Genomic DNA, 26,933 nt, shown 5'->3' on the forward strand with positions numbered 1-26,933 from the left:
GATTCGTGATGGTGTACGTCATCGCTCGGTTTACATCGTCGTCGTCGTCGTCGTCGTCGTTGTTATCGTTGTCGTAGTCGTAGTCGTCGTCTTCGTCGTCGTAGTCACGAGGAACCGGTTCCTCCGAGCTTAACTCCCTCACAAATGAATCTCCTTTTCTGTCGTTCTTATAATATCGCTTTAAGAAATATCACACGCTGTGGGAAAAATAGAAAATTATTTTCTAAATTTGTTTAAAAAAGTTTTACAAAGAATTTTAATATCTCGATACGTGTGTTTGTGTGTGTTTTCGTATGAAGGTGTTTACATTATGAAAAAAAGAAGAGACACACACACGCACGTGCAGGTATATTTGACAATGAACGAATGTCCATGAAATCGAATGAACAATGAATATATGAATGACACTGAATGAACAAAATATTTATATATGAGAGAAAGAAAGAGAGAGAGAGAGAGAGAAAGATAAATTCATCTATTTCTAATTTCTTTCTAATGAAAATCTAAAGACATATATATACGTATACGTGTTACAAAAAATTTATATAAACAGATTCATATATACATATATACATATCCTAAATACGTGAAACAGAGAGAGAGAGAAAGAGAAATATATACATAACTTCTCCTAATCATTCCTACTACGTAAGGAAATACATTCATAACGTAAGATAGAAAGAGAGAAAGAAAGAAAAAGAGAGAGAGAGAAGAAGTTAAGTTAGTTCAACTACGAGAAGGAGATAGAGAGAGAGAGAGAGAGAAAGAAAGAAATAGAAAGAAAGATAGAAGATCTTATGCATACAGTATAAACAGACTTATACGTGTTTACGTACGTACAAGTGCGTGAAAAAGACATAGAGAGAGAGAGAGAGAGAAAGAGAGAAAGAGAGAGAAAAAGAGAGAAACAGAAACGTCCCACGCCGAGGTCGAGTAAAGTCTCGAAGGTAGGGAATCGGCGTTCTCCATAAGCTGAAGAGTGAACAGAGAGAGAGAGAGAGAGAGAGAGAAAGAGAGGAGAGAAGAGAGAAGAGAGAAGAGAGACCTCGTTCAGAAAGAAAGAGAGAGAGAGAATGAGATAGAGAGGTGGAGAGAGTCATCGTGTTTGGTCACTAGGGCCCGCGAGTTGGCCGCAATGCCACATCGACGTGCGATATCGAGCAGAGAACATCAGTGAAACACACGCCTCTTCCTGCGGAACGGAGCTTGGAAAGCAACAAAGAGAGGGAGAGAGAAAAAGAGAGGAAGGAGAACAAGAGGAAGAGAACGGTAGAGAAGAGAAGAGGACCAACTAGAGAAAAAGAAAGAAAGAAAACAGTGAGACAGAGATATAACAATAAAGAAACAAGTCAGAGAAGATCTTTTTTATATCTATTTTTTGTTTTTTCGTCTTTTTACATGTAATTCTCGTGGTATCGACAATAGCGTTTCTTTCGAGTAATTAAACTGAACGATTCGTATTGCGATAAAAGCAAATTAAACGTGAAAACAAGTGCGATAAAAAGTAACATAATTGTCTTTCGTTGATCGAAAAAAAAGAAACAAAAATAAGAAGAGAAGAAAAGAGACAAGAATAAAAATATAAAGCGAGCTTTACGAAGTTAGCGAGGCGTAGGAGGAGATAACTGATCTATTTATAGATAATTATCTCGATTGTTTTCGAAATTATTTTCCATAATATCCGAAGGATAGAAGATCGCGATAGATCCAATCAGATCTTGCATAATTACGTATAAATCCAAGTGGTAAGGATGACTATACATCGTAAGAAAGATTCAACGGGGACCGTCCGTGGGACAAAAGATGGCGACGAAAGGACGATAACGTCATCCAGTCGAAATAATACAGGAGAGATACAGGCATCTACGAGTGTTGTTGAGACAGTGGTATTGTCTTCCAGTAGCGTTCTCGAAGAAGCAAAAAAAACAATTGTAGAGAGCGAATCCAGGAGTAGCATCGTTGAAAGTAGCAATACGAGTCGCGAGGTTATCATGGATTCTAAAGGTAACGTCATACGTGTGATCGAGACAACGTCACCGAAATCGGCAACGAAAAGTTTGACCGAAAGAACCGGGAAAAGTTGTGAGGATTTTATTAACGCAGAAAAGATTACGACTAAACAACATGGGAAGACGTTTGTACAAGATCAAAGATCCGAAAGTCAACGCGAAAGATCCGAAATGTTGTCCTCCTCGACTAGCGAGATACACGAGACGATGGATCGTCACGGTGATATCCAAGTGTCCTCGTCAAGTTCGATAGAAACCAGACAAGCTAGCCAAGAATCGAAAGAAGAAATAACGAAGAACGGGGATACCATCAGCAACGTCAAAACGGTCAAAGAATCGGCCGAGATGATCGACGATAACGGGAAAATACTGTCGTCTAAGAGTCGAAGCGTTGAAAATGAAACGAAATTTTTACCGGGCGAACCACAACGGGCACGTGTTGTTAAATTTACCGATGATGTCAGGGAGGCAGGTGAAAGTACCGTCCTTGATACCTCGAATAAATCGGCACAATCTAACGTTTGGGACGGTACATTTGTGCAGGAACGTAGCAAGCCGTATAACGTCAGAAAAAATGAAAATATAATGATTGCCAACGTATTGGACAGTGGAACGATTAACGAAAGAGATGTCGGGACAGGCATTGAAATCACCAACGAGCAAAGTTCGAATACCATGAGAGAGATGTCCTCGATAATTCAGCATACGTCGAAGGACAGTTCGAAATTATTAATCGGTACTGCCGATGTTCGTCGTAAGAAACTTGGTGATTCTGCTTGGGATGGTAATTTCGTTTATGAGAAACCTAGCGATACGAAAAGAAGAGGTAACATGTCGGACAGCAGTGTTTTTAGGCATAACAATCAGGACGATATAATCGAATCGACGCAAAGAAGTGATTACAAAGAAAAAAGTTTAGATGGTACGTATGAAAAAGAATCGTCTAACGTCGTACATGTTCGTGAAGGATCGACCGATACATCGAGATTTATCTCGGAAGAGAAAACGAGTAGTTCGAAGGAAAGTCAAATTTATACGGATCAGTCGAAGCTCTTATCGAAAACCAATGATACCGATAAAAATGTTCAATTAGATAACAAACGAGGTATCGATAAAACCGTTGTTAGAAGAAACGACAAATTACGAGATGTAATTGACGTTCAAGATGTATCGGATGAGCAACAAAGTCTATCGAACATGTCCGAATTCGTGTCGACCTCTTACGTGGTCGAATACGCGAGTTCGAGCGACGCTAAAAACATCGAATTGGTAAGTTCGGTATCGGAAACGATTCACGAGGAAGACGTTGAGAATGTAGGTGTTACAAGATCGTCGTCGATTAAAAAGGATCGAAGTTACAAGCCTGGCGAATCGACCTGGGACGGTAGTTTCGTTTACGAAAGATCACCGAAGTTGGATCCTCGACGAAGACCAGCTGACGAGACGTTTGTAATTCGTGACGTAAGTGAGGATCATTCGATAAACGAAGCTGACATTTCAACGACATCTTACATAGTCGAACATTCCTCGAGTCAACAGAGTTTCACCGATATTAAGGACAGTTCATCATTGGAAACTATTGTTCATCAGAGTCCTCAAAGGTTAATTGGTAAGCCCGGTTCATCCAGTTGGGACGGTACATTTGTTTTCGAGAAACCCGAGGACGTAAAAAGATCATCTAGTAGAATCGAACAGAAACAGAAGGTCAGTGATTTATCGAAACGAGGGGAAACTAATGTTAGTATTTCATTGGAGGACAGGCCTAGGAAACACGTGAGCGACGTTACTCTCGATATTCACGATAGAAGAACATCGGAGACATTTAGCGACACGCTAGTTAAGACGAAAAGTCATGACAGTTACTACAGCGACTCGTCCAACCTTGATTTCTCTACTACTTCCGTTGAAACGGTCGTTCAACGAGATGGACAACAACCGGTGACGTCGAGTCAACGAACTATTACGTTCGAAGATCGACCTGAAACTCCCGACACTGGAATAAGACATACTACTGAGAAATCGAAGGAATCATTGCATGTTCAAGATAGAACATATCGACCTAGTAAGCCAGGCTCGTCAACATGGGATGGTTCGTTCGTTTATGAAAAATTGGATGATAGGAAAACGTCAAGTTCGATGATCATGAAGGATAGTAAAGACTTTGTTAGCTCCACCGAAGTAAGAACATCAACGAGTGAAATTGTTGACTCATCGAAAACTATTGAAGATATTACCAGTGATAAGAAACATCTGAAGGAACTTAATGGACCTCAGAGTCCGATCGATAGATCGACTCGACCTTTGAAATCTGGTATCTCAACTTGCGATGATTCTTTTGTTCACGATAAAAATATATCAAGTTTAGACTCGAGAACTTCGGTTACTTTGAAAGATATTTCCGAAGATTTAACCAGTTCAACAAAAGTTAGAACTACTACGAGTGAGATCATCGATTCTATCGATTCCTCGAAGATAGTTCAAGATATTTCTGATGAAAAAAGATTAATCAAAGAATCTGAAGGATTTGAAGATACAGATAAAAGAGCTAAAAGTCCAGAAAAGAAATCAATAGATAGAACGATTCGACCTTCAAAGCCTGGTGCTTCAACCTGGGATGGTTCGTTTGTTTATGAAAAACCTCAGGAGTCTAAAAAGAAGCCAACAGAGACTGAAAAATCTTTATTCTCTTCTCCCGATCAAAAAAAGCCTGTAGATGTCAAGCCAATTTCACGAACACCTGTTGATCAAGAAATGATCGATAAATCGATCGAAAGAACAACGTTTTCGACTTTTGTGGAGGATGTTAGAAATGTCCAGGACATTACCGACGTTACTGATATTACCACGTTCAAATCAGATTTAAAGGATATTAAAAACATCACTGACGTCACCGATGTCACCATGTTCAAGTCTGACGTTCGAGATATCCACGAGGAACATGTCATCAGCGAGTTTATCACGGATTTACGCAAGGACATTGTGGTGAGTAATAATAATAATAATAAAAAAAAAACCAAAGCAAAGCAACCATTTTGATCTCTTAATTATCCTTATATGGTTGGTAATCCTGACCACCAATTTCCGCAAAATATGAGTTAGGTGTGTTAATGAGAAGTATGATGTCATATGTTGTTGAGATAAAAATAAGTATTTGAAATGTCGAAGAGAGTAGGTTGGACATTTGTATACGATTTACATATATATACACACACACACATCTGTATATATGTACACGTATGTACATCCGGATTATATCCATGGATTCATGTCATTATTATTAATTTCAAGTGTCGTTCACACCGAAAGAACAGATTGGACGTAATCGTGAAAATTGTTATGGTGTGTCGCCATTAAAATTTAACAGCTGTCTGATTGATCAATTAAAAAGTCATTTGGGTGATTAGAATGTGGGTTGAAGTGAAAGAAAAAATAATATATGCGTATGAGAGAGAGGAAGAGAAAGAGATAGTAAATGTTTTTGAAGTTAGAATTTAAACATTCTTTGATAAAATTTTTGTATCATTGAAAATGATTATATTATATCTAAATGCTGAAACGCTTTAGGTTGAAATCGATAGATCGATAATAGCAAAACATAATATTCTCGTCAGGAACATAATCCAAATTCTAATCAAAATCGTTCTATTTAATTCTGTATGTTATATAATTAACGAAGTTCCACTTTGTAAAAATTAGAAAATTTTGTTTTAATGATCGAACGTATAGATCTTTATATTTTTATTTTATATTATGGGTTAGATATTTGTTTAGAAATGATCCATAGAGTAGAAATTAATGGAAACGTTAAATGTAGATTTAGTGATGTATGAGAAGCTTTATCCAATTGTTATTAAAATATTTATCGAACGATAAGATCATAGTACGATAAGAATTTTATGTAGAACTTTTAAAAGGAATCGAGATTGAAATTTTCGATAAGGATTATCGAAGGTAAAGTCTTATTTATTTTGATATAAAATAATGATGACATATAGATCGTAGATCATTGTTCGTTATTGTTGAACAATGCAAAATGATTTAATTGGTTGAATCTATAAAAGAAAAGAAGAAGATACAAAGAAAAGATTAAACTTTTAAAAAATTGATAAAGACAGATTAGAAACGATCAGACGTTTTCAATTGTAACTAATAATTATCCATTAACTTCGTCAGACTTTATACAAGTTAGAAATATTTTTATTAATACTTATAATAAAATATTAGAATAGATGAGAAAATATTAAACGTGTTCGAACGATTCTAAAATAAATGTTTCAATAGAAGAGATTAATATTCTCGACGAAAATTTCACGACGAAAAATTCCTCTTTTTTCTTTTTCTTTTTTCTATAATAATTAACATTAAATGTTGTATTACAAGTTTTGTTTAATGATCGAGGAAAACGTAATGAACGATGTAAACAGAAAATAATTATTTGTACGATCAATCGTGTTAGAAAAGATGCTTCTATTTCTCTCTCTCTCTCTCTTTCTCTATCTCTGACCGTGATTCCACATGATCTCTCAAGTACAAGGTCATTGTATATGTATCTAAATCTCGATTTATAAAAGACAAATCGGCAGAATTGACTGAACGTGCACACGTAGTGTATATATATATACATATATACATATCTATATATGTACCTGCTCGGATGATCTAAGCGATAGATCGAGCATATATACATATGTACTTAGAACGATAACGATCGTGCCTAATGCTTTGGAGTCATGAGTTCGTCAGAGTGACGTCATCGTTCATATTGGTCGGACTTTTTTAATGCACGACCTGTTTCCGTTAGCATCTTGCGTGATATTACAGAAACCATTTTGTTTAACTTGATAATAGTTGTCTAGTTTTTCTAAGTCGTATCTATATTTTATATATATAAATGTATATATAAACGTTTAGATATTATTCTTGCTCGTGCAATAAATAATAGTATTTTCTTGATTATACTAATATTGAAAAAAAAAAAAAAACATTCACAACAATTCAAAGTTTCTAGGTGATTATAAAAATCGATTAATTTTTTGTCGACACTTTTTAGCCTAATCTTCGATTACAGAAAAAAACTACAATGCTAGTTCGTCAAAATTATGACGTATAAATGTATAAAGTATCTTGAAAGAAAATAATCGACCTTTTAAAAATTACCTAGGGACTTTTGATATACGAACGTTCGTATGTATTTAATATATCTAACTAAATAGAAAAAGAGAGATAGATACATAGATAGATAGATAGATAGATAGAGAGAGATAGAGATAGTGAGAGATAGAGAGAGAATATAAAGTTAGTTACGAATGAATAGTGGCTCGTTCGAGCTCTTCAAATCCATACTTACGTAATTTAAAAGGAACTCGTAATCTATAACGACATGAATATATGTATTTATGTAGTAGGTGTCGCGTATTCAGCTTCTTCTATTTCTTCCTTTACTTTTACTATTTCTTCTTCTTCTTCTTCAGCTTCTTCTATTTCTTCTTCTTCTTCTTAACTTTTACAAGTACATAATAGTAATGAAACAAACTCTTGTTCTCTTTAGATTCTTAAAATGCAATTCGATATTTCCGTAGATCGTTAGCACAGATTTAATATGTACTTACTTGCTTACTTAAGATAGTAGAAAGATAGACTGAGATCTTACACATTTCTAATATTACTTTATTTATTTCATGATTAGCAATTTGATTAGTAACTTCTACCAGACGTTGATATTAGAAAACAATGATAACGATGTTCTCGGATTTATTTATTTTATTAGTCGTTTCTCTTTTTTTGTTCTTCTTTTTTCTTCTTTCTTTTTTCTTGTGCGATGAAAATAAATCTCAATTAGATTTGTCTAAAGATTAAAGAAATTGATTAGAATCTTTTGCTAATTGTATCAACGACGATCACACGGTAACGTTCCGCTTGTTTCTTTTTTTCTTTCTCATTAATTTTGAAAAGAACGTGTTAATAATCCATTTTGTTCGGTGTAAGATAAAATAAAAAGAGAAACAAACAGAGAGGAAAGATAGAAATTTAAAAATTCACATCTTTTTACGAAACTGACGGGAATTAAAGGAAAAGAAATCGCATCTTTCAAAGTATAAGAAAAGAAGACATAAAAAACGAGAAAAGAATTTTTCTTATAAATAAACATTTACGAAGTCACAAATATTCTGTAAAGATAACTATATATATATAAAAAAAAAAGAAAAAGAAAAAGAAAAAGAGAAAACAAGGAATCATTAATTCCATTTAAGAAATTGAATCGCATAAAGTTACGCAAAAGTAACGTTTGAAAAGAAGCGAGAAATAAACGTGACGATACGTGCGCGCGAGCTCGCGTTTGTAAACGTGTATGTGTGTGAGAGAGAGAGAGAGAGAATCAGCTAGATACAGGGATACAAATATACACGCATACATATTAATTATGTACATACCATGTACAGGATGAATCAAAAGTTTCTCGTTCGATAAAAAATTTGTAGACGATCACAAAAATTCAATTACTCCTTTTTTCTATCTTTCATGTTAATTTTGTTTTTTATTTTTTTATTATTTGTTGTTTCTTTTTGTTTTCTCTCTTGAGATAGTAGAAATTGCAATGTCTAAAAGCTTTCTTTTTCATATCATTTAAAAAAATTAGCTTCGAAGGAGTTTCGATAAGAATTAAATTGATTTTTATAATCACTTGCATCATTTTCTTTTTTAAAAGCTCTTGTCAGCTAAAACGATTTTTGATTCACCTTGAAACAACTTTTGGTCCATCCTGTACATACCTACATATATGTGTATATATATGTGTGTATATATATATATATATATATATATATATGTATAGGTATATGTAGGTAGCACCTTACCGCTTTTTGATTGTTAAAACGTATAAAGCAGCGTTTCCCAAACTTTTGATAAAACACTTAAAATATTTTGAAATTTTAATGAAACACCTTGATTATTTTATACTACAGTATTTTATGTTAATGATAAATAAATCAAACGTGGGAGATGTAAGTGTTAAGTAAAACAAAGTTAATATTTATTCTGAAATTTTAATTACGTAAAAGAAGACCCATGATATTAATGAAGTAATATTAATTATCATAATTTTTCATTGTGACACCTGTGTTCCATGGGACCATATAATAGTTTGGGAAACTCTGGTGTAAAGTATCAGTACTAGTATCTGTAAGTGCTACACGCTCCACTTATTTACTGACACGCAAAGTCGAGACGTGTGTTGTGTCGCTTGTATATACGCATAACCCGTATTTCCTCGACGATCCGCTACATTCGTAGTTGTCTCACCTTATGTATCCTCGTTATATCAACTTAAAAGAGTACGTTTTCGAAAGGAGATAAATTTTTATTTCGTATAAATCATCCTATAAAAAAATATATATATATAGAAAAGATTAAAAAACGAGAAAGAAGTAAACGTAAGAAATATTTCATTATCTCGAATTTGATTGAAATATCTTTCAGTAAAATTATATTAAAGTTTACATAAAAATTTTTTACTTATATATATATATATATATATATATATATATAAACATGTATAAATTATATCATTGAAATTATAAATATTTTAATATTTCATAAAGCAAATGAATTTTGCGTGAGATCAGATGTTATTAAGAATTCGATCAAATTGTTGTCTTCTCTTTTATTTTCTATCTTTAATTTTTAATTGCGAATTTTTTCTTTTTGTTTTATTTTATTTTACTTAAGAAACTTACACAAGTAAAGAACATGAGCGTAGATTTACGTGATCCAATTTTAAATACGGAGAACACACATCAGTACCGAGTAATTTCTTCATTAAATATCTGGCTTAGTAAGTGAACAAAGGTCAAGTCACTTTAACGTAAGCACCAGGCATCGATCAAACGGTCAATTCATGTATGAAAGTAATACGTACTATACATTTTACCATTAGAAATAGTAATAGTTCTTAAAGTGGACCCGTCAAAATGAATGTTTCAACTTACGTCACGCATATTCACGTACCAGTTCGTAGTATTAGTATCATATACACGTGCCATTTCTAGCTTATTATTATCATCGTCTACTCTCGACTATCATTCTTGTGTTGCTAGAGTAAAAGTTATGGTGGTTAAGTACGTTTAACGAAGCAAAACGAATTCGTTGAACTGACCGTGAAATTATATACGACGTTTCTCTCTTTTCTTTTATCCCTTTTTTATTTTTCATCTCTTTTTTCTTTCTTTTTTTTCTTTTGTTTAAAGATCTAAGAGAATGACCTAAATTTTAATAATTATTCTTATAGAAATTACATATTTAATTAATTATACATATATACCTGTGCGAGTGTGTGTATATATATATATATATATGTGTAGTAATATAATAATAGTAATAGTAATAGTGAAATATATTATTTTTTATTTCTATTAAAAATTATTATAGAGTAAATTACTATCTACATAATAATAATAATATATATACTAATAATAGAAAGGATATATGTATATTTAGAACAAGCTTCCTTTCTATAGCTTTCACTCGAGTATATAATTATTATTATTATTTTTATTATTTTTTTCTGTTTCTTTCTTTTTTTGAAGCAACTATCAGCAAGCAGTTTGACGACTAAAAAATAAGACAAGAATGAAATCGAATCTGAAAGGTAGAGAGCGTTTTAGCTCAGCACGTTATGTGATACGTTTATAAGGTGTGCGCACATATAAAAAGTTATCCACAGCAAATCTCATGTTACTTTGAGCAAAGTAGCACGTGACATTTCTAATCTCTCTCTATCTATCCATCTCTCTCTCTCTCTTTTACACGTAGTAAATATAATTCATGTCGATAATAATAAAAAAAAAAAGATCAAAAAAAAAAACCCCGTAAAACTAAAATCTTGTTTTCGTTCTTACTATTCTAAACATCTTTCGATCTATATTTAACTTGCCGTATAATTAACGTGTTTTTATGAGAAATTAGAAATTTATGCTACGTTTTTTCCTCTCTCTCTCTCTCTCTCTCTCTCTTTTTTTTTTATTCATCGATTATCACGAAGGTAATAGTTTCATGTTAATGCTGAGTTAATAGTTCTTAATGCTATATATATATATATATTTTTTTGTTCTCTTTGTAAATTACGTCTCGAAGTGCGTTAAACATGGTGCTTACTTCATCTCTTCTAATCGATCGATTAGGTTTCCTTGATTGCAGGTATGGATTTAATCGAATGGAAATTGCTATGACTTTGTATTTGAATTGTTTTTTTTCTCTTTGTAGAACTCGTAAATATCGGTTAATTAGATTTTTAAATATATAATGGGAGAAAATACAGTGGTTAGTTTTAAATTGACACGTATTTGTTCGTACAGTCGTTCGTTCGTTTGTTTTTTTGATTGATTCTTATTCTAACTTCGATCAAATTGAATGGAATTTTTGAAATATTTTAATGACTATGATATATTGTTAAAATTTTATATCATTATTAATGTTATTAATATTTTATGATATAAAATTTATGATATATATGTATATTGTTAACAATTATGTTAAATAATTAAATAACTTTACCTTTCATTACATTAGAAAAAAATTGTATGATACAAAGTAATGCACGTTTTACTTATCAGTTTAGTAAGCAACTCGCGAAAGCGAATGTAATTAGCGTGACGATAATAATTTCGATTAGCAAAGTCCATTTTAATTGTCTTTGAGGGGAATGAACTAGCTAACGGTCTTGAGTTCGTTGACAAGACAATATAATAATCGATTGATACGTATAAGGCTGAACTACGTGTTCATTGCATCATTCATAACACGTTCGATGTTAAAAGAAAGAGACAAATGGTAAAACTGTCTTCTAATGTCAGCTTTCATTTAATTAATATTTTATCTTATTTAATGATTGAATAACTAAAGAAGAACATAATTTGTTTCAATAAAAATTCAATATTTTTCTTCCTTTAAATATTTTATATAATAACGAATATTAAATATTATAGAATCAAGATTTATGTTGAACAAATTTTTCTTTTTCTTTCCTGAACTTAAATATTACTGTAATTATAATAATTTAATGACTAACCTCATATATATAATTGAATATTTTATTCAGAGATAACCCGTAAAATTGTCTTCTACTATTCGTAATTGTTTTACAGAGAGATGTCACAAAATCAACGAAAGAATTTATCGACACAGAGCAGGTGACTAGTATGGTAGCTCGAGATGTCGTCGACGATACTCAGTTCGAGAAGATCACCAGCTCAACTCCTAAATCAACGACCGATTCACCGAGAAAAACATCCCCAGAAAGACTTGGTTATCCTCAAGGAATACCAGGAATTAGGGAAGACGATCGAACGAAATCGATTCCAGCTGCTGGAAAACCATCTCGTCCTCAGCAACCAGAAAAAACTCCTACAGATGATTTCAAAAAGTAAGTTACATATCTATTAAATATATACATAGTACAAATTTCATATTTGCAAAAAAAAAAAAGAAAAAGAAAAAAATCAGTTTGTAAACGAAGAAGGTAACAAACAAAAAATCTAAATGAAAAATAAAAAGAAAATAAAAATTGTAATTTCGTACACGAAGATAGAAAAAAAAAAACATTCCATAAATCTATAAGAAAACGAAAATATTTTATAAATTGGATATCTAAAAAAATATATCAAATCTCATCAATTATATTACATCATAATTGTATCGATACATTAGGCCAACCAGCGAAAAACCACGAGATTACGTCTCACCAACGAGAAAGCAGCAACCAATACCAGCAGCTGGGAAACCAAGCAGACCGGAAGAAAGATCGCCAAGTCCAGAGAAGATTGGAAAAGTTGGAAAATTGTTGATTCGTCCAGACGAAGATAAACCGATTGAAGGCAAATCCAGTCGTCCAGAGGATAGACCAGCTGCAGGGAAACCCAGTCGTCCCGATGAAAAATCAACTGTAATCAAACCCAGTCGTCCTGATGAAACTTATGAAAGGCCAGCTGCAGGGAAACCCAGTCGTCCCGACGAAAAATCAACTGTAATCAAACCCAGTCGTCCTGATGAAACTTATGAAAGGCCAGCTGCAGGGAAACCCAGTCGTCCCGATGAAAAATCAACTGTAATCAAACCCAGTCGTCCTGATGAAACTTATGAAAGGCCAGCTGCAGGGAAACCTAGTCGTCCCGATGAAAAATCAACTGTAATCAAACCCAGTCGTCCTGATGAAATTTATGAAAGGCCAGCTGCAGGGAAACCTAGTCGTCCCGATGAAAAATCAACTGTAATCAAACCCAGTCGTCCTGATGAAACTTATGAAAGGCCAGCTGCAGGGAAACCTAGTCGTCCCGATGAAAAATCAACTGTAATCAAACCCAGTCGTCCTGATGAAACTTATGAAAGGCCAGCTGCAGGGAAACCTAGTCGTCCCGATGAAAAATCAACTGTAATCAAACCCAGTCGTCCTGATGAAAGATCAACTATAGAAAAACCCAGTTATTTTGATGAACCTGATGAAAGATCACCTGAAAGCAAACCCATTCGTCCAGAGCATAGACCAGCTGCAGGAAAACCCAGTCGACCAGTTACAGACAAATTCAGTCATTTTGATGAACCTGATGATATATCAATTGAAGATAAACCCAGTTATCCCGATGAAAGACCGGCTGCAGGCAAACCCAGTCAATCTGATGAAAAATCAATTATAGGAAAATTCGATCGTCCGGACGAAAAACTAGGAAAACATAGACGTGGTGATCAATCACCGGATTCTCTTGCTGAATCAGAAATAACCCCAACACCATCAGAAATTCTTTCGCGTATACCATTAAAGGAACAGTGCATCTGTGAACTCTGTACTTGTGGGTAAGTTTTTTTACTTTTTTATATATTATATTTATATATGTATAATTTAACAAATTATAAATTATTATATATATATATATATTCGAATAACAAATAGCATTTGTTTATTCGATCTTTTTCAATATTCATTAATTTGCATGATAAATTTTCTTCGCGAAATTGTTTATTTATCGTATAATGAAGTAATTAGGTCAAAATTCAACATTGACGAAATAGAAAGCTAGCAGAATTTCTAGCGATTATTTTTCTAATTTTTTTTTTTTTATTATTATCATCAGCAAAACAATTTGTTATTACTTTCATTTCGATGTAGGATGTTTCACTTTGAAATTAAAAAAACAAGAAATAACTTTCGGCCACCCAAAGATAATTCGATTGTTATAATAAAAGGACACGCAGGATCAGATTGAGTGATATAAATCTTCTGTCCTACTTTCATATTAACAACGTATAAGTCTTTTGATGGAAAAAGTAGGACACCAGACGCAACCCTTTTAAGGCAACTTGTTTCTTTCCGATCACCTTTCGTTATACATTTCTTATTCAAGGCTCTTACCAGTCTTGTATTCAAGTAAGACGACGCGTATCGTATCCTTTAAAACGCGAACAGAGACAGAGATGGATGTTGATCGAAATGATCCATAATGATCGAAACGGTCGTTTGATCATCACAAAATGATAAATTCCATAAAATTTTTCAATATCTTTTCATTTGTATATTCTAATTTTTTTTTTAACTATATAATGTCAATAATAAATCAAAACGATTTTATTTATTCGATCGATATTTTTGATCAGATTTTAGCGGGAACTTTGAAAGATATCACAATTTTAGTGTGAAGATTAAGGAGAGAGTATGCCTCAAAGCCAGTATTGAATTTCATAGTTGAAGGAAGATAGAGATAGAACTTTAAGCCAATTTCAAATACATGAGAGAGAGAGAGAGAGAGAGAGAGAGAGAGAGAGAGAGAGAGAGAGAGAGAGAGAGAGAGAGAGAGAGAGAGAGAGAGAGAGAGAGGAGAGAGAGAGAGAGAGAGGAAAGGATCTATGGCTTTGGGCTTGGTTCTTCTATACGATGCATACCCATTAACGTTCTCATCATTTTGATTGACGTTCTCGTCTAACTTACCTGTCCGTCTAAATCAGTCCATGATTAGAAATCAGAAGGTCTTGAAGCTTTCAACATTAAATCTACTTCGTCTGTAAAAAATCAAAATGAATATTTATTTTTATTTTATCAAACATTTTATAATTTTGATACATATTGGATTTATAGATCGTAAATATGTATAAATTTTATCGGGTGTTAGATAATTGTCTTTGCGTCGAATATATTTTTTTTCTTTTTTCTATTAAGATCATTTCTTTTTTATTTTGTGTAGGAGTTATAAATTATTCATCAATTTTATTAATAGAATCGTTTAAACCTTGAGTTGATTTTATTAATTATATTAGAGATAGATCTTGATTATTATTTGTTCATGGTTACGTTATTAAAAAATTATTTGTTTTTTTATCTCTTCTTTTTTCACTTTTTTTTCATTTTTATATTACACGAAAGTGTATGTCGAATGAAAGCCTTGAAAACGGTCCATACGTGATCACACATTTGCATTCAAAATTGGCATGCATGTGATCATGGTCTTTTTTTTTCACCATACAAGGTCATCCTTCTCGATCTTTCCTTCAAAGCCTTTCAAATAAGGATCCATGGACATGGGGCGTTGGCTATTACGAAATCTTTTCTCTCGAATTGTATCTGATTCTTCGTATTATCGTCTAAAAAATAACAACTATTAATTAAACATAAATAAATCATATATATATATATATATATATATATATATATATATATACTACATATTACTTTAAAAAAAATTTTTTTAAATTTATTTTTTTTTATTAAATTCTATTTTTTCTAAAATTTTTCTAAAATTAATATTTAAATAGTCAGACGTAAAACTCCGAATGTAATTCGGATCCTAATATTTATTGATTGCAACAAATATTTTCTAATCGTTTAATATCAATACTAAATTATTCTCGAACTAATCGAATTTTTTTTTATTCTTCTTAACAGACGACATCGTTGTCCGCATAATCTCCCCGAAGATCATTTAGATATTTCACGCGATGAGCCAGTATACACAGTCAGTTCATATCGTGAAGAATTTGATGAGAAACACGTGGAGAGACAGCACAGATACCACCATGAAGATCATTTACACATGGAGGGTGAATTTGTAGGAGAGAGACGTAGCGATTACGTGGCCACTTATGGCGAGAGAGCACCTGTAAGAAAACCACAAGACCATCTGAAACCTGAGGGTGAGTTTATTGGAAGGCCAAAGATAGAAGCACCAACCCGAGGTGAAAGGGCACCAACCAGAAAGCCACAGGACAATCTTAAACCAGAAGGTGAATTTATTGGAAGGCCACATGAGGAAGCTCCTAAATATGGCGAACGTGTTCCAGTTGTTAAACCAAAAGACAATCTCAGACCTGAAGGCGATTTTGAAAGTAGGTTTTTAATTATTATTAATAACAAAATTATTATTATTAAATTTTTGTTTGTAATAGTCTTTAAAAAAGATTCATTCGTTCACTCGTCGAATCGTATAAGTCAATATTAGTAATTAATGAAAACAAATTAAATAACATTCTAACTATTTTATTTTATATGAAGTATGAGTTTTATTATAAATATACTAATTTTGTATAGGTGTGACAACAACAGAGCTGGTGTTCACCGGGGTACCCGGCGAACGGCCAAGCCCAGTACGTCGAAATACATATACTAAGGTTGAAGGTGAATTCATTGATGAAACAACAACGAGATCAGAATATATTGATCATCGTAGCATCCAACGTGCGGAGATTATTAAACGTACGGATAACCTCACCGTAGGAGAGGGTGAATTCACGGTAAATTATGTGATAATTATTATGTATAAATATTTTATAAACCAAATTTCTCATGAATTGAGAATAATTTTTTTTTATGGGGTTTTTTTTTCTTTTATTTAACGAACAGGGAACCTCCCATTTGAAAGAGGATTTCCATAAGTATGATGTCGTTGAACGTGAGCCAAGACGTCGTCCAATTTATACAGAAGAAGATGACAGATTTTACAGCAAGACTGATGTTGTTGAGAGTACGACTACTACACAGGAAGAATATAAAACATTCGATGAAGTTGATTACATTAGTACTACGATTCTGAGACGTGACGATAATTTAAGATCGGAAGGACCGTTCGAATGGACATCACATGTAAAAGATGATTACATCGTGCCGGCGATAACGCATAGACCTGAGCAGAAAAGACCTAAGGATAACTTGAGACCAGAAGGACCATTTGAAGGAAGACCAAGAGATGATTATAAACCAACTTGGGGTGAAAGAGCTGACGTTAAGAGGCCAGAGGACAATTTGAGACCAGAAGGACCATTCGAGGGACGACCTAAAGATGATTACAGTCCAAAACGTGCGGACAGACCAGAAGTTAAACGTCCTGAAGATAATTTGAGACCAGAAGGTGTGTTTGAAGGAAGACCAAGAGATGATTATAAACCAACTCGAGGTGAAAGAGCTGACGTTAAGAGGCCAGAGGACAATTTGAGACCAGAAGGACCGTTCGAGGGTCGACCTAAAGATGATTACAGTCCAAAACGTGCGGACAGACCAGAAGTTAAACGTCCTGAAGATAATTTAAGACCGGAGGGTATATTCGAGGGAAGGCCTAGGGATGATTACAAACCAACTCGAGGAGAAAGAGCTGACGTTAAGCGACCAGAGGACAATTTGAGACCAGAAGGACCGTTCGAAGGCCGACCTAAAGATGATTACAGTCCAAAACGTGCGGACAGACCAGAAGTTAAACGTCCTGAAGATAATTTGAGACCAGAAGGTGTGTTTGAAGGAAGACCAAGAGATGATTATAAACCAACTCGGGGTGAAAGAGCCGACGTTAAGCGACCAGAGGACAATTTGAGACCAGAAGGACCGTTCGAGGGTCGACCTAAAGATGATTATAGTCCAAAACGTGCGGACAGACCAGAAGTTAAACGTCCTGAAGATAATTTGAGACCAGAAGGTGTGTTTGAAGGAAGACCAAGAGATGATTATAAACCAACTCGAGGTGAAAGAGCTGACGTTAAGAGGCCAGAGGACAATTTGAGACCAGAAGGACCGTTCGAGGGTCGACCTAAAGATGATTACAGTCCAAAACGTGCGGACAGACCAGAAGTTAAACGTCCTGAAGATAATTTGAGACCAGAAGGTGTCTTTGAAGGAAGACCAAGAGATGATTATAAACCAACTCGAGGTGAAAGAGCTGACGTTAAGAGGCCAGAGGACAATTTGAGACCAGAAGGACCGTTCGAGGGTCGACCTAAAGATGATTACAGTCCAAAACGTGCGGACAGACCAGAAGTTAAACGTCCTGAAGATAATTTAAGACCGGAGGGTATATTCGAGGGAAGACCAAGAGATGATTATAAACCAACTTGGGGTGAAAGAGCTGACGTTAAGCGACCAGAGGACAATTTGAGACCAGAAGGACCATTCGAGGGACGACCTAAAGATGATTACGGTCCAAAACGTGCGGACAGACCAGAAGTTAAACGTCCTGAAGATAATTTGAGACCAGAGGGTTTATTTGAAGGAAGACCAAGAGATGATTATAAACCAACTCGAGGTGAAAGAGCTGACGTTAAGCGACCAGAGGACAATTTGAGACCAGAAGGACCGTTCGAGGGTCGACCTAAAGATGATTACAGTCCAAAACGTGCGGACAGACCAGAAGTTAAACGTCCTGAAGATAATTTAAGACCGGAGGGTATATTCGAGGGAAGACCTAGGGATGATTACAAACCAACTCGAGGAGAAAGAGCTGACGTTAAGCGACCAGAGGACAATTTGAGACCAGAAGGACCGTTCGAAGGCCGACCTAAAGATGATTACAGTCCAAAACGTGCAGACAGACCAGAAGTTAAACGTCCTGAAGATAATTTGAGACCAGAAGGTTTGTTTGAAGGAAGACCAAGAGATGATTATAAACCAACTCGAGGAGAAAGAGCTGACGTTAAACGGCCTGAAGATAATTTGCGACCAGAAGGACCATTCGAAGGTCGTCCCAAAGATGATTATTCCCCGAAACGTGCAGAAAGACCTCATGTAATACGTCCAGAAGACAATTTAAGACCAGAAGGTCCATTTGAAGGTCGTCCGAAAGATGATTACATGCCAACAAGAGGAGAGAGAGCTGATGTTAAACGACCAGAAGATAATTTGCGTCCTGAAGGTCCATTTGAAGGTAGACCAAGAGATGATTACAAACCAACTCGTGGCGAAAGGGCCGATGTTAAGCGACCTGAAGATAATTTGAGACCAGAAGGACCATTCGAAGGTCGTCCCAAAGATGATTATTCCCCGAAACGTGCAGAGAGGCCTCATGTAATACGTCCAGAAGACAATTTAAGACCAGAAGGTCCATTTGAAGGTCGTCCGAAAGATGATTACATGCCAACAAGAGGAGAGAGAGCTGATGTTAAACGACCAGAAGATAACTTGCGACCAGAAGGGCCATTTGAAGGTCGTCCCAAAGATGACTATTCACCAAAACGTGCGGAAAGACCAGACGTGAAACGTCCAGAAGATAATTTGAGACCAGAGGGTGTATTCGAAGGGAAGCCTAGGGATGATTACAGACCAACTCGAGGTGAAAGGGCAGATGTTAAGAGACCTGAGGATAATTTGAGACCAGAAGGACCATTCGAAGGTCGTCCTAAGGATGATTATTCCCCGAAACGTGCAGAAAGACCTCATGTAATACGTCCAGAAGACAATTTATATCCAGAAGGACTATTCGAGGGTCGTCCCAAAGATGATTACATGCCTACCAGAGGTGAGAGAGCTGATGTCAAACGTCCAGAGGATAATTTAAAACCGGAAGGTCCATTCGAAGGTCGTCCCAAAGATGACTATTCACCAAAACGAGCAGAACGACCAGAAGTAAAGCGTCCGGAGGATAATCTCCGACCAGAAGGTGATTTCGATAGGCCAATAAAATCTCCAGTAGGGCCAGCTGAACGTCGTTCACCGATCAAACACCCAGACAATTTGAAAACTGAAGGTGACTTCATTGGTAGACCTAAAGATGATTTTAGACCTACCAAAGGTGAACGTGCTGATGTTAAGAAACCTCAAGATCATCTCAGACCTGAAGGTCCGTACGAAGGTCGTCCTAAAGATGATTATTCACCTAAACGTGCAGAAAGACCTCATGTAATACGTCCAGAAGACAATTTATATCCAGAAGGACTATTCGAGGGTCGTCCCAAAGATGATTACATGCCTACCAAAGGTGAGAGGGCTGATGTCAGACGTCCAGAGGATAATTTAAGACCGGAAGGTCCATTCGAAGGTCGTCCCAAAGATGACTATTCACCAAAACGAGCAGAACGACCAGAAGTAAAACGTCCGGAGGACAATCTCCGACCAGAAGGTGATTTCGATAGACCAGAAAAATCTCCAGTAGGGCCAGCTGAACGTCGTTCACCGATCAAACATCCAGACAATCTCAAACCCGAAGGTGACTTCATTGGTAGACCTAAGGATGACTTTAAACCTACCAAAGGTGAACGCGCCGATATTAAGAAACCAGAAGATCATCTTAGACCTGAAGGTCCATTCGAAGGTCGTCCTAAAGATGATTACGTTACAACTCGTGGTGAACGCATGGATATTGTCAGACGTACTGATAACCTGCGAATGGAAGGTGATATCGAAACTTATAGATCACGTGACGAATACACTGATTTCATCGTACGTGAACGTACCGAAGTTGTCAAGTATCAGGATAATTTAAGAATGGAAGGCAAATTCACTGATATCAGAACCAGAGACGATTTCAAAGTTGTCAAAGGTGATCGAGCTGACATCGTACGTCATCCTGATAACCTCAAATCCGAAGGTCCCTTCGAAGGTTATCCCAAGGATGATTATTCGCCGAAAAAAGCTGAACGTCCGGAAATAAAAAGACCGGAAGACAATTTGAAACCGGAAGGAGAATTTATAGGCCGTCCAAAAGAAGAAACACCTAAACGTGGCGAAAGAGCTGATGTCAAAAAACCCAAGGATAACTTATATCCCGAAGGTGATTTCGAGAGACCAGAAAAAATCCCAATGGGTCCTAGCGAAAGAAGATCACCTATCAAACATCCAGATAATCTCAAACCTGAAGGTGAATTTATGTCAAGGCCTAAAGAAGAGGCACCGAAGAAAGGTGACAGAGCTGAAGTTAAAAGACCTAAAGACAATCTGAGATCTGAAGGTGATTTTGAACGTCCTGAACATGAAGAGTATCAGCCAGCTGAAAGGCCAGAAATTAAAAAACCCAAAGATAATCTCAAACCTGAAGGTGAATTTGATAGACCTCAGACAAAGAAGTTTGGACCCGCTGAAAAGAGGACTCCTATCAAACATCCGGATAATTTGAAGCCGGAAGGTGAATTTTTAGGTAGACCTAAAGAAGAAGCACCAAAACGTGGTGAAAGAGTTGACGTTAAGAAACCAAAAGATAACTTACATCCAGAAGGTGAATTCGATAGACCTGTTAAGTCTCCGGCTAAACCTGCCGAGAAACGTTCACCTATAAAACATCCTGATAATCTCAAACCCGAAGGAGACTTCATAGGTAGACCTAAAGATGATTTTAGACCTACCAAGGGTGAACGTGCCGATGTTAAGAAACCCGAAGATCATCTCAAACCAGAAGGTCCATTCGAGGGTCGTCCTAAAGATGATTACGTAACAACTCGTGGTGAACGCATGGACGTTATCAAACGTACTGATAATCTGCGAATGGAAGGTGATATCGAGACTTATAGATCACGTGACGAATATACAGATTTCATCATACGTGAACGTGCCGAAGTCGTCAAGTACCAGGACAATTTAAGAATGGAAGGTGAATTCACTGATATTAGAACCAGAGATGATTTCAAAGTCGTCAGAGGTGAACGAGTAGATATCGTCAGGCACGAAGATAATCTCAAATCTGAAGGTCTTTTCGAAGGTCGGCCCAAGGATGATTATTCACCAAAGAAAGTGACCAGACCAGAAATTAAAAAACCGGAAGATAACTTGAAACCGGAAGGTGAATTTGAGAGGCCTGAAAAAGCACCGGTTGGACCAGCAGAACGTAGATCGCCTATCAAACACGATGACAATCTGAAGCCTGAAGGTGAATTTATTGGTCGTCCAAAAGAACAGGTACCTAAGAAAGGTGAACGAGCTGACGTAAAGAAACCTAAAGACAATCTAAAGCCGGAAGGAGACTTTGAAAGGCCAGAGAAAAAGCCTGTTGGCCCAGCTGAAAGAAGAACACCGATAAAACACGCGGACAATTTGAAGCCCGAAGGTGAGTTTGTTCAGAGACCTAAAGAAGTGACACCTGGCAAAGGTGATCGAGCAGCTATCAAGAAACCTAAAGACAATTTGAAACCAGAAGGTGAATTTGATAGACCAGAGAAGACAACAGTTGGACCAGCTGAGAGAAGAACGCCTATCAAACGTCCTGATAATCTTCATCCAGAAGGTGAATTTGTAGGTCGTCCGAAAGAGAAAACACCCGGGAAAGGTGAAAGAGCTGATGTCACGAGACCTAAAGATAATCTTCGTCCCGAAGGAACATTCGAGAGACCAGAGAAAATCTCTGTTGGACCAGCTGAAAGACGATCACCGATCAAACACGAGGATAATCTTCATCCCGAAGGTGAATTTGTTGGTAGACCTAAAGATGATTTCACACCGAAACGTGCTGAACGTCCTGTCCAAAAGAAACCAAAGGACAATCTCAAACCCGAAGGTGAATTTGTTGGCAAACCAAAAGACGATTACAAACCTGGCAAACCAGAAAAGACTGAGATCGTAATTCATCGTGATAATTTGAAGATGGAGGGTGATATTCACGTACATAGATCAAGAGACGATTACACTACAACGTCCAGAATTGAACGGACAGATGTCATTCGTAGAGAAGATAATCTCAAAGTGGAAGGTGAATTTGTTGATATTCGAAGACGTGACGATTACAAAGTAACGCGTGGCGAACGAAGCGAAATAATCAGACACGAAGACAATCTTCGTCCAGAAGGTGACTTCGAACGTCCCGAAAAGAAACCAGTAGGTCCAGCAGAGAGAAGGACACCGATCAAACACCCGGACAACTTGAAACCTGAAGGTGATTTTGTTCAAAGACCGAAAGAGTCAACGCCTGGCAAAGGTGACAGAGCGATTATCAAGAAGCCCAAAGATAATCTGAAACCGGAAGGTGAGTTTGATAGACCCGAGAAGACAATAGTTGGGCCTGCCGAACGAAGGACACCGATCAAGCACCCTGATAATCTTCATCCAGAAGGTGATTTCATCGGTAGACCTAAAAAAGAGATACCAGGTCGTGGCGATCGAGCTGATGTTAAGAAACCAAAGGACAATCTTCGTCCAGAAGGTGAATTTACTAAACGTTCGCCGAAGAAAGTCGAACCAGCTGAGAAACGTGATCCGATTCGACACGAAGACAATTTGCACGTCGAAGGAGAGTTTTATATCGTCCCGAAGGATGATTATAGTCCTCAGAAAGCTGAACGTTCACCGATCAAAAAGCCACAGGATAATCTTAAACCTGAAGGTGAAATGCAGATAATGCCAACTTCGAAAGAAGATTACAAGTATACAAATGGTGAAAGAGTGGAAGTACGTCGTCACGAAGATCATTTACGTATGGAAGGCGATATAGATGTCCGACGATCTAGAGACGATTACAAAAAGATCACCAAGGTCGAACGAGTAGATATAAGGAAAAGAGAGGATCATTTAAGAATGGAAGGTGAATTTATAGACGTTCGAAGAAAGGACGATTACACCTACGTTGCTGGCGACCGAGTGTCTGTTAAAAGACAGTTGGATAATTTACGTCCCGAAGGGGACTTCGATAGACCCCAGAAGAGTCAGTTGGGTCCAGCCGAACGAAGATCACCTATCAAACACCCTGACAATCTGAAACCAGAAGGTGACTTCGAACGTAGGATACCGGAAAAGATAAAACCGGGTGAGAGACGTTCGCCCATTCGTCATGTAGATAATCTGAAGACGGAAGGTGATTTTATAGGTCGTCCACGTGATGATTACACAGTGAAACGTGGTGAGAGAAGCGAGGTTATCAAGAGAGAAGATAATTTGAAGCTGTCAGGTGATTTCCAGGGTACCACCATGCAAAAATCGACTTATACCGCGGTACGTGGCGAACGAGCTGAAGTCAAACGTCATGAAGATAATCTCAAGGTCAGTACTGATAGTATGGAGACAAAGACAACCAGCAAGGACACGTTCACACCTATAAAGAAGGATTTGTCAGCTGGTGATAAACAAATAAGTCGAAGACGTCACATGGAATCGTCGATCAATTTAGGTGATGACACTAGCGTCATGACAACGACCAATCAGAGGAATTACAACACTTATACCAAACGGACTGGTAAAGAAGTTGCCGCACAGATCAGCAATCTCGAGTCGGATACCAGAAGGAGTATTTCCGAAGTGAAAAGGACTACGACTTCAGCGCAATCGGATCAACGTGTCTCTTCGGCTCATACTGTACATCAACAGACTATTATCGACCGTCGCAACGTCCAAGCAATCAACAACGAACAACATCATCATCAACATCATCTTCTTCATCAACAGCAACAACAACAACACTTGAACGAACATCAACAGAGAATCTATTCCAGCGAACAACACTCTAGATCACAAAATCGCCGTACGTTAGAAGATAAATCTGTAGATCATCAATCTCGTCAAGGCCAGCTCGTAAAGGACAACAAACAGATTCAAGATACACACAGACAGCTTCAGGAGAGCAGTAAACGCGACTATGTAAATTCCATGCATATGGAGAAACGTCAGACAAGTGCCAGTAGACATTCCAAACAACATTACGATCAACATACCATATCTAGCCAAGCGAGATACAACGGTAACCAAGCTAATAGCACGGAATTCAAACAAGCAATATCTGGATCCTCGATCGTGAACGATGGATCCCAAGAACAGTCGGCCTATACAAAGACGTCTCATCACAGAAAAAATATCATTTCGTCGTCGTCGGCCGATGTAACCAATTCCGTTCTTCATCGTCGCAGTGGCATGACGACGTCTACTGAAGCATTACATACGATATCCTCTACGGCAGCTGATCAGAAAAAGAGTCTCTCCAATCTCGCTGAAAGTGGACAATACATAAGCAATTCGAGTCAGAGCAGCGACAGACGTAGCTTGACCTCGTTACACCGTAATAACAAGGAAGCCAATCTTTGGGCATCCTCGACTTACGAAAGACCACAGCGAATCATCAGGCAGGACAATTTGACCGTCGGTGGCAAATTTTATTCCCATAGCGAGGCCAAAACTTATGGGAATTTTGTCAATACTCAAAAAATCGAAAGAGTACAAAAGCAATCGAACGTATCGCACATTAAATTGGGCGACGGCAATGTTGTGACGTCCAGCATGTATAAAAAGGAATACGCACCTAAACACAAAGGTCCATGTCCAGCATCCCTGATCGAATCGAAACAAACCCCCTTCAAACATACCAGGGACACTCCCAAACATAAATTTTACATGCCACTTGTTTCGAATTAAATTATTGGATCGGATCTTTTTCGAATTTTCATTCTTTCTCTTTTTTTTTTTTTTTTGTTTTCTTTTTTTTTCTCCGTCAAATTTTTCTTTCTTCTTTTTTATTAAATTTAAGATACGATACATGCATATATATATATATGTATGTATTATGTATGTATGTGTGTATCCGCGCGTTTGTGTGTGTGTACGTGCGTGTATGTGTGTTGGGGAAAGGGATGGGAGTTGTAAGGAAAATCTTTTCCAATGAAATTGATCAACGAAATTTTTTGTGAAATCTATTCGAGCGAGCTCTCGAGTTATTCCATGACATATTTGTTAATGGATTGTTTAACGATCCTATAAAAAAGGAGATGGGATTATGCAAAGGAGAGAGAGAGAGAGAGAGAGAGAACAATATATTGTGATAAATTTTTGCTGTTACATTTTCTATGTTATACATAACATATTTATTATTATTCGAGTGAGACGATGTGTAGGAGTAAAGAAAAAAGAAAAAAGAGAGAGAGAGAGAGATTCGAAAAATTTACGAGATTATTTGATTGATTAATCAAAGTTGTCCATTTGGTTGAGCTGATGAGGAAAATAGAGAAAGATATGCATACATATATTATAGACATATATGATGACGTTTAGTTTCATAGTTAAACCAACGTGTATTACGAAGCAATAATTAGAGCTTAATCAATAACCCGTGATAAGGTTCGATTCTAACGTGAAGTTAGATCTCGTCCGATAAATACATAGATTAGTCTAATATGGACGTGTACGTATGTGTACTACGTTTATTAATTTCCTTTTTTTATTTCTTTTTTTTTACACACACACACACACACACACACACACACATACACACATATATATATATAATATATGTATATATACACCGTCCATTTTATATATATATTTTTTTTCTATTTTATATAAATATATAATACACGTGTATTCTACTTTTTTTTGAATCCTAATTTTTTTGTTTCTTATTTGTTTCGTTTATTCGACGATCACAAATTATTATTTTTTTAATTATACATATGTTATTAATATTCATGCATACGATCCTCTTTTTTTCTTTTTCTTTTTCTTTTTCTTTTTCTTTTTCTTTTCCTTTTTCTTATCCCTTTTCTTTTCCCCCCATTTATTTTTTTAATATTATACAACTAAATGTCTTTTCTTTTTTTTCTCTTTCGTTTATTTGTTAATGAAATTATTTGTTTGAATTATATATTATTATATGTATCCGCATATACGATTATTTATTTTTTCCTTTTCTTTCCTTTTCCTTTTCTCTCTCTCCCTAATTTCATTTATTCATCCTCTTATTTTTTTCTTTTAACAGGTGATCAACGTTATAATGTTTCTGTCGTAATGAAATA

The 26,933-nt window shown here is 36.1% G+C and overlaps 1 protein-coding gene across 50 annotated transcripts; it reads left to right on the plus strand.

The window, feature by feature from the left end:
- The first annotated feature begins 75 nt into the window (after positions 1 to 75).
- On the plus strand, positions 76 to 26,802 carry LOC127069871 (uncharacterized). Of its 50 annotated transcripts, none has more exons than XM_051007465.1 (9): positions 76 to 4,991; positions 12,149 to 12,426; positions 12,711 to 13,850; positions 15,931 to 16,370; positions 16,573 to 16,775; positions 16,885 to 17,494; positions 17,681 to 18,364; positions 18,551 to 18,610; positions 18,797 to 26,802. In XM_051007465.1, exons 1-9 carry the CDS (start codon positions 1,752 to 1,754, stop codon positions 25,558 to 25,560), a joined length of 13,419 nt encoding a protein of 4,472 aa, XP_050863422.1. In that variant the 5' UTR covers positions 76 to 1,751; the 3' UTR covers positions 25,561 to 26,802. The 50 variants fall into 50 exon arrangements, with proteins under 50 accessions (XP_050863422.1, XP_050863426.1, XP_050863431.1 ...); XM_051007469.1 differs by having other exon boundaries at positions 17,681 to 18,178; XM_051007474.1 differs by having other exon boundaries at positions 17,681 to 18,178; positions 18,983 to 26,802.
- The last annotated feature ends 131 nt before the right edge of the window (positions 26,803 to 26,933 follow it).

This window comes from Vespula vulgaris, chromosome 17, assembly GCF_905475345.1.
Source record: "Vespula vulgaris chromosome 17, iyVesVulg1.1, whole genome shotgun sequence".
In the NCBI taxonomy this organism is placed as follows: domain Eukaryota; kingdom Metazoa; phylum Arthropoda; class Insecta; order Hymenoptera; family Vespidae; genus Vespula; species Vespula vulgaris.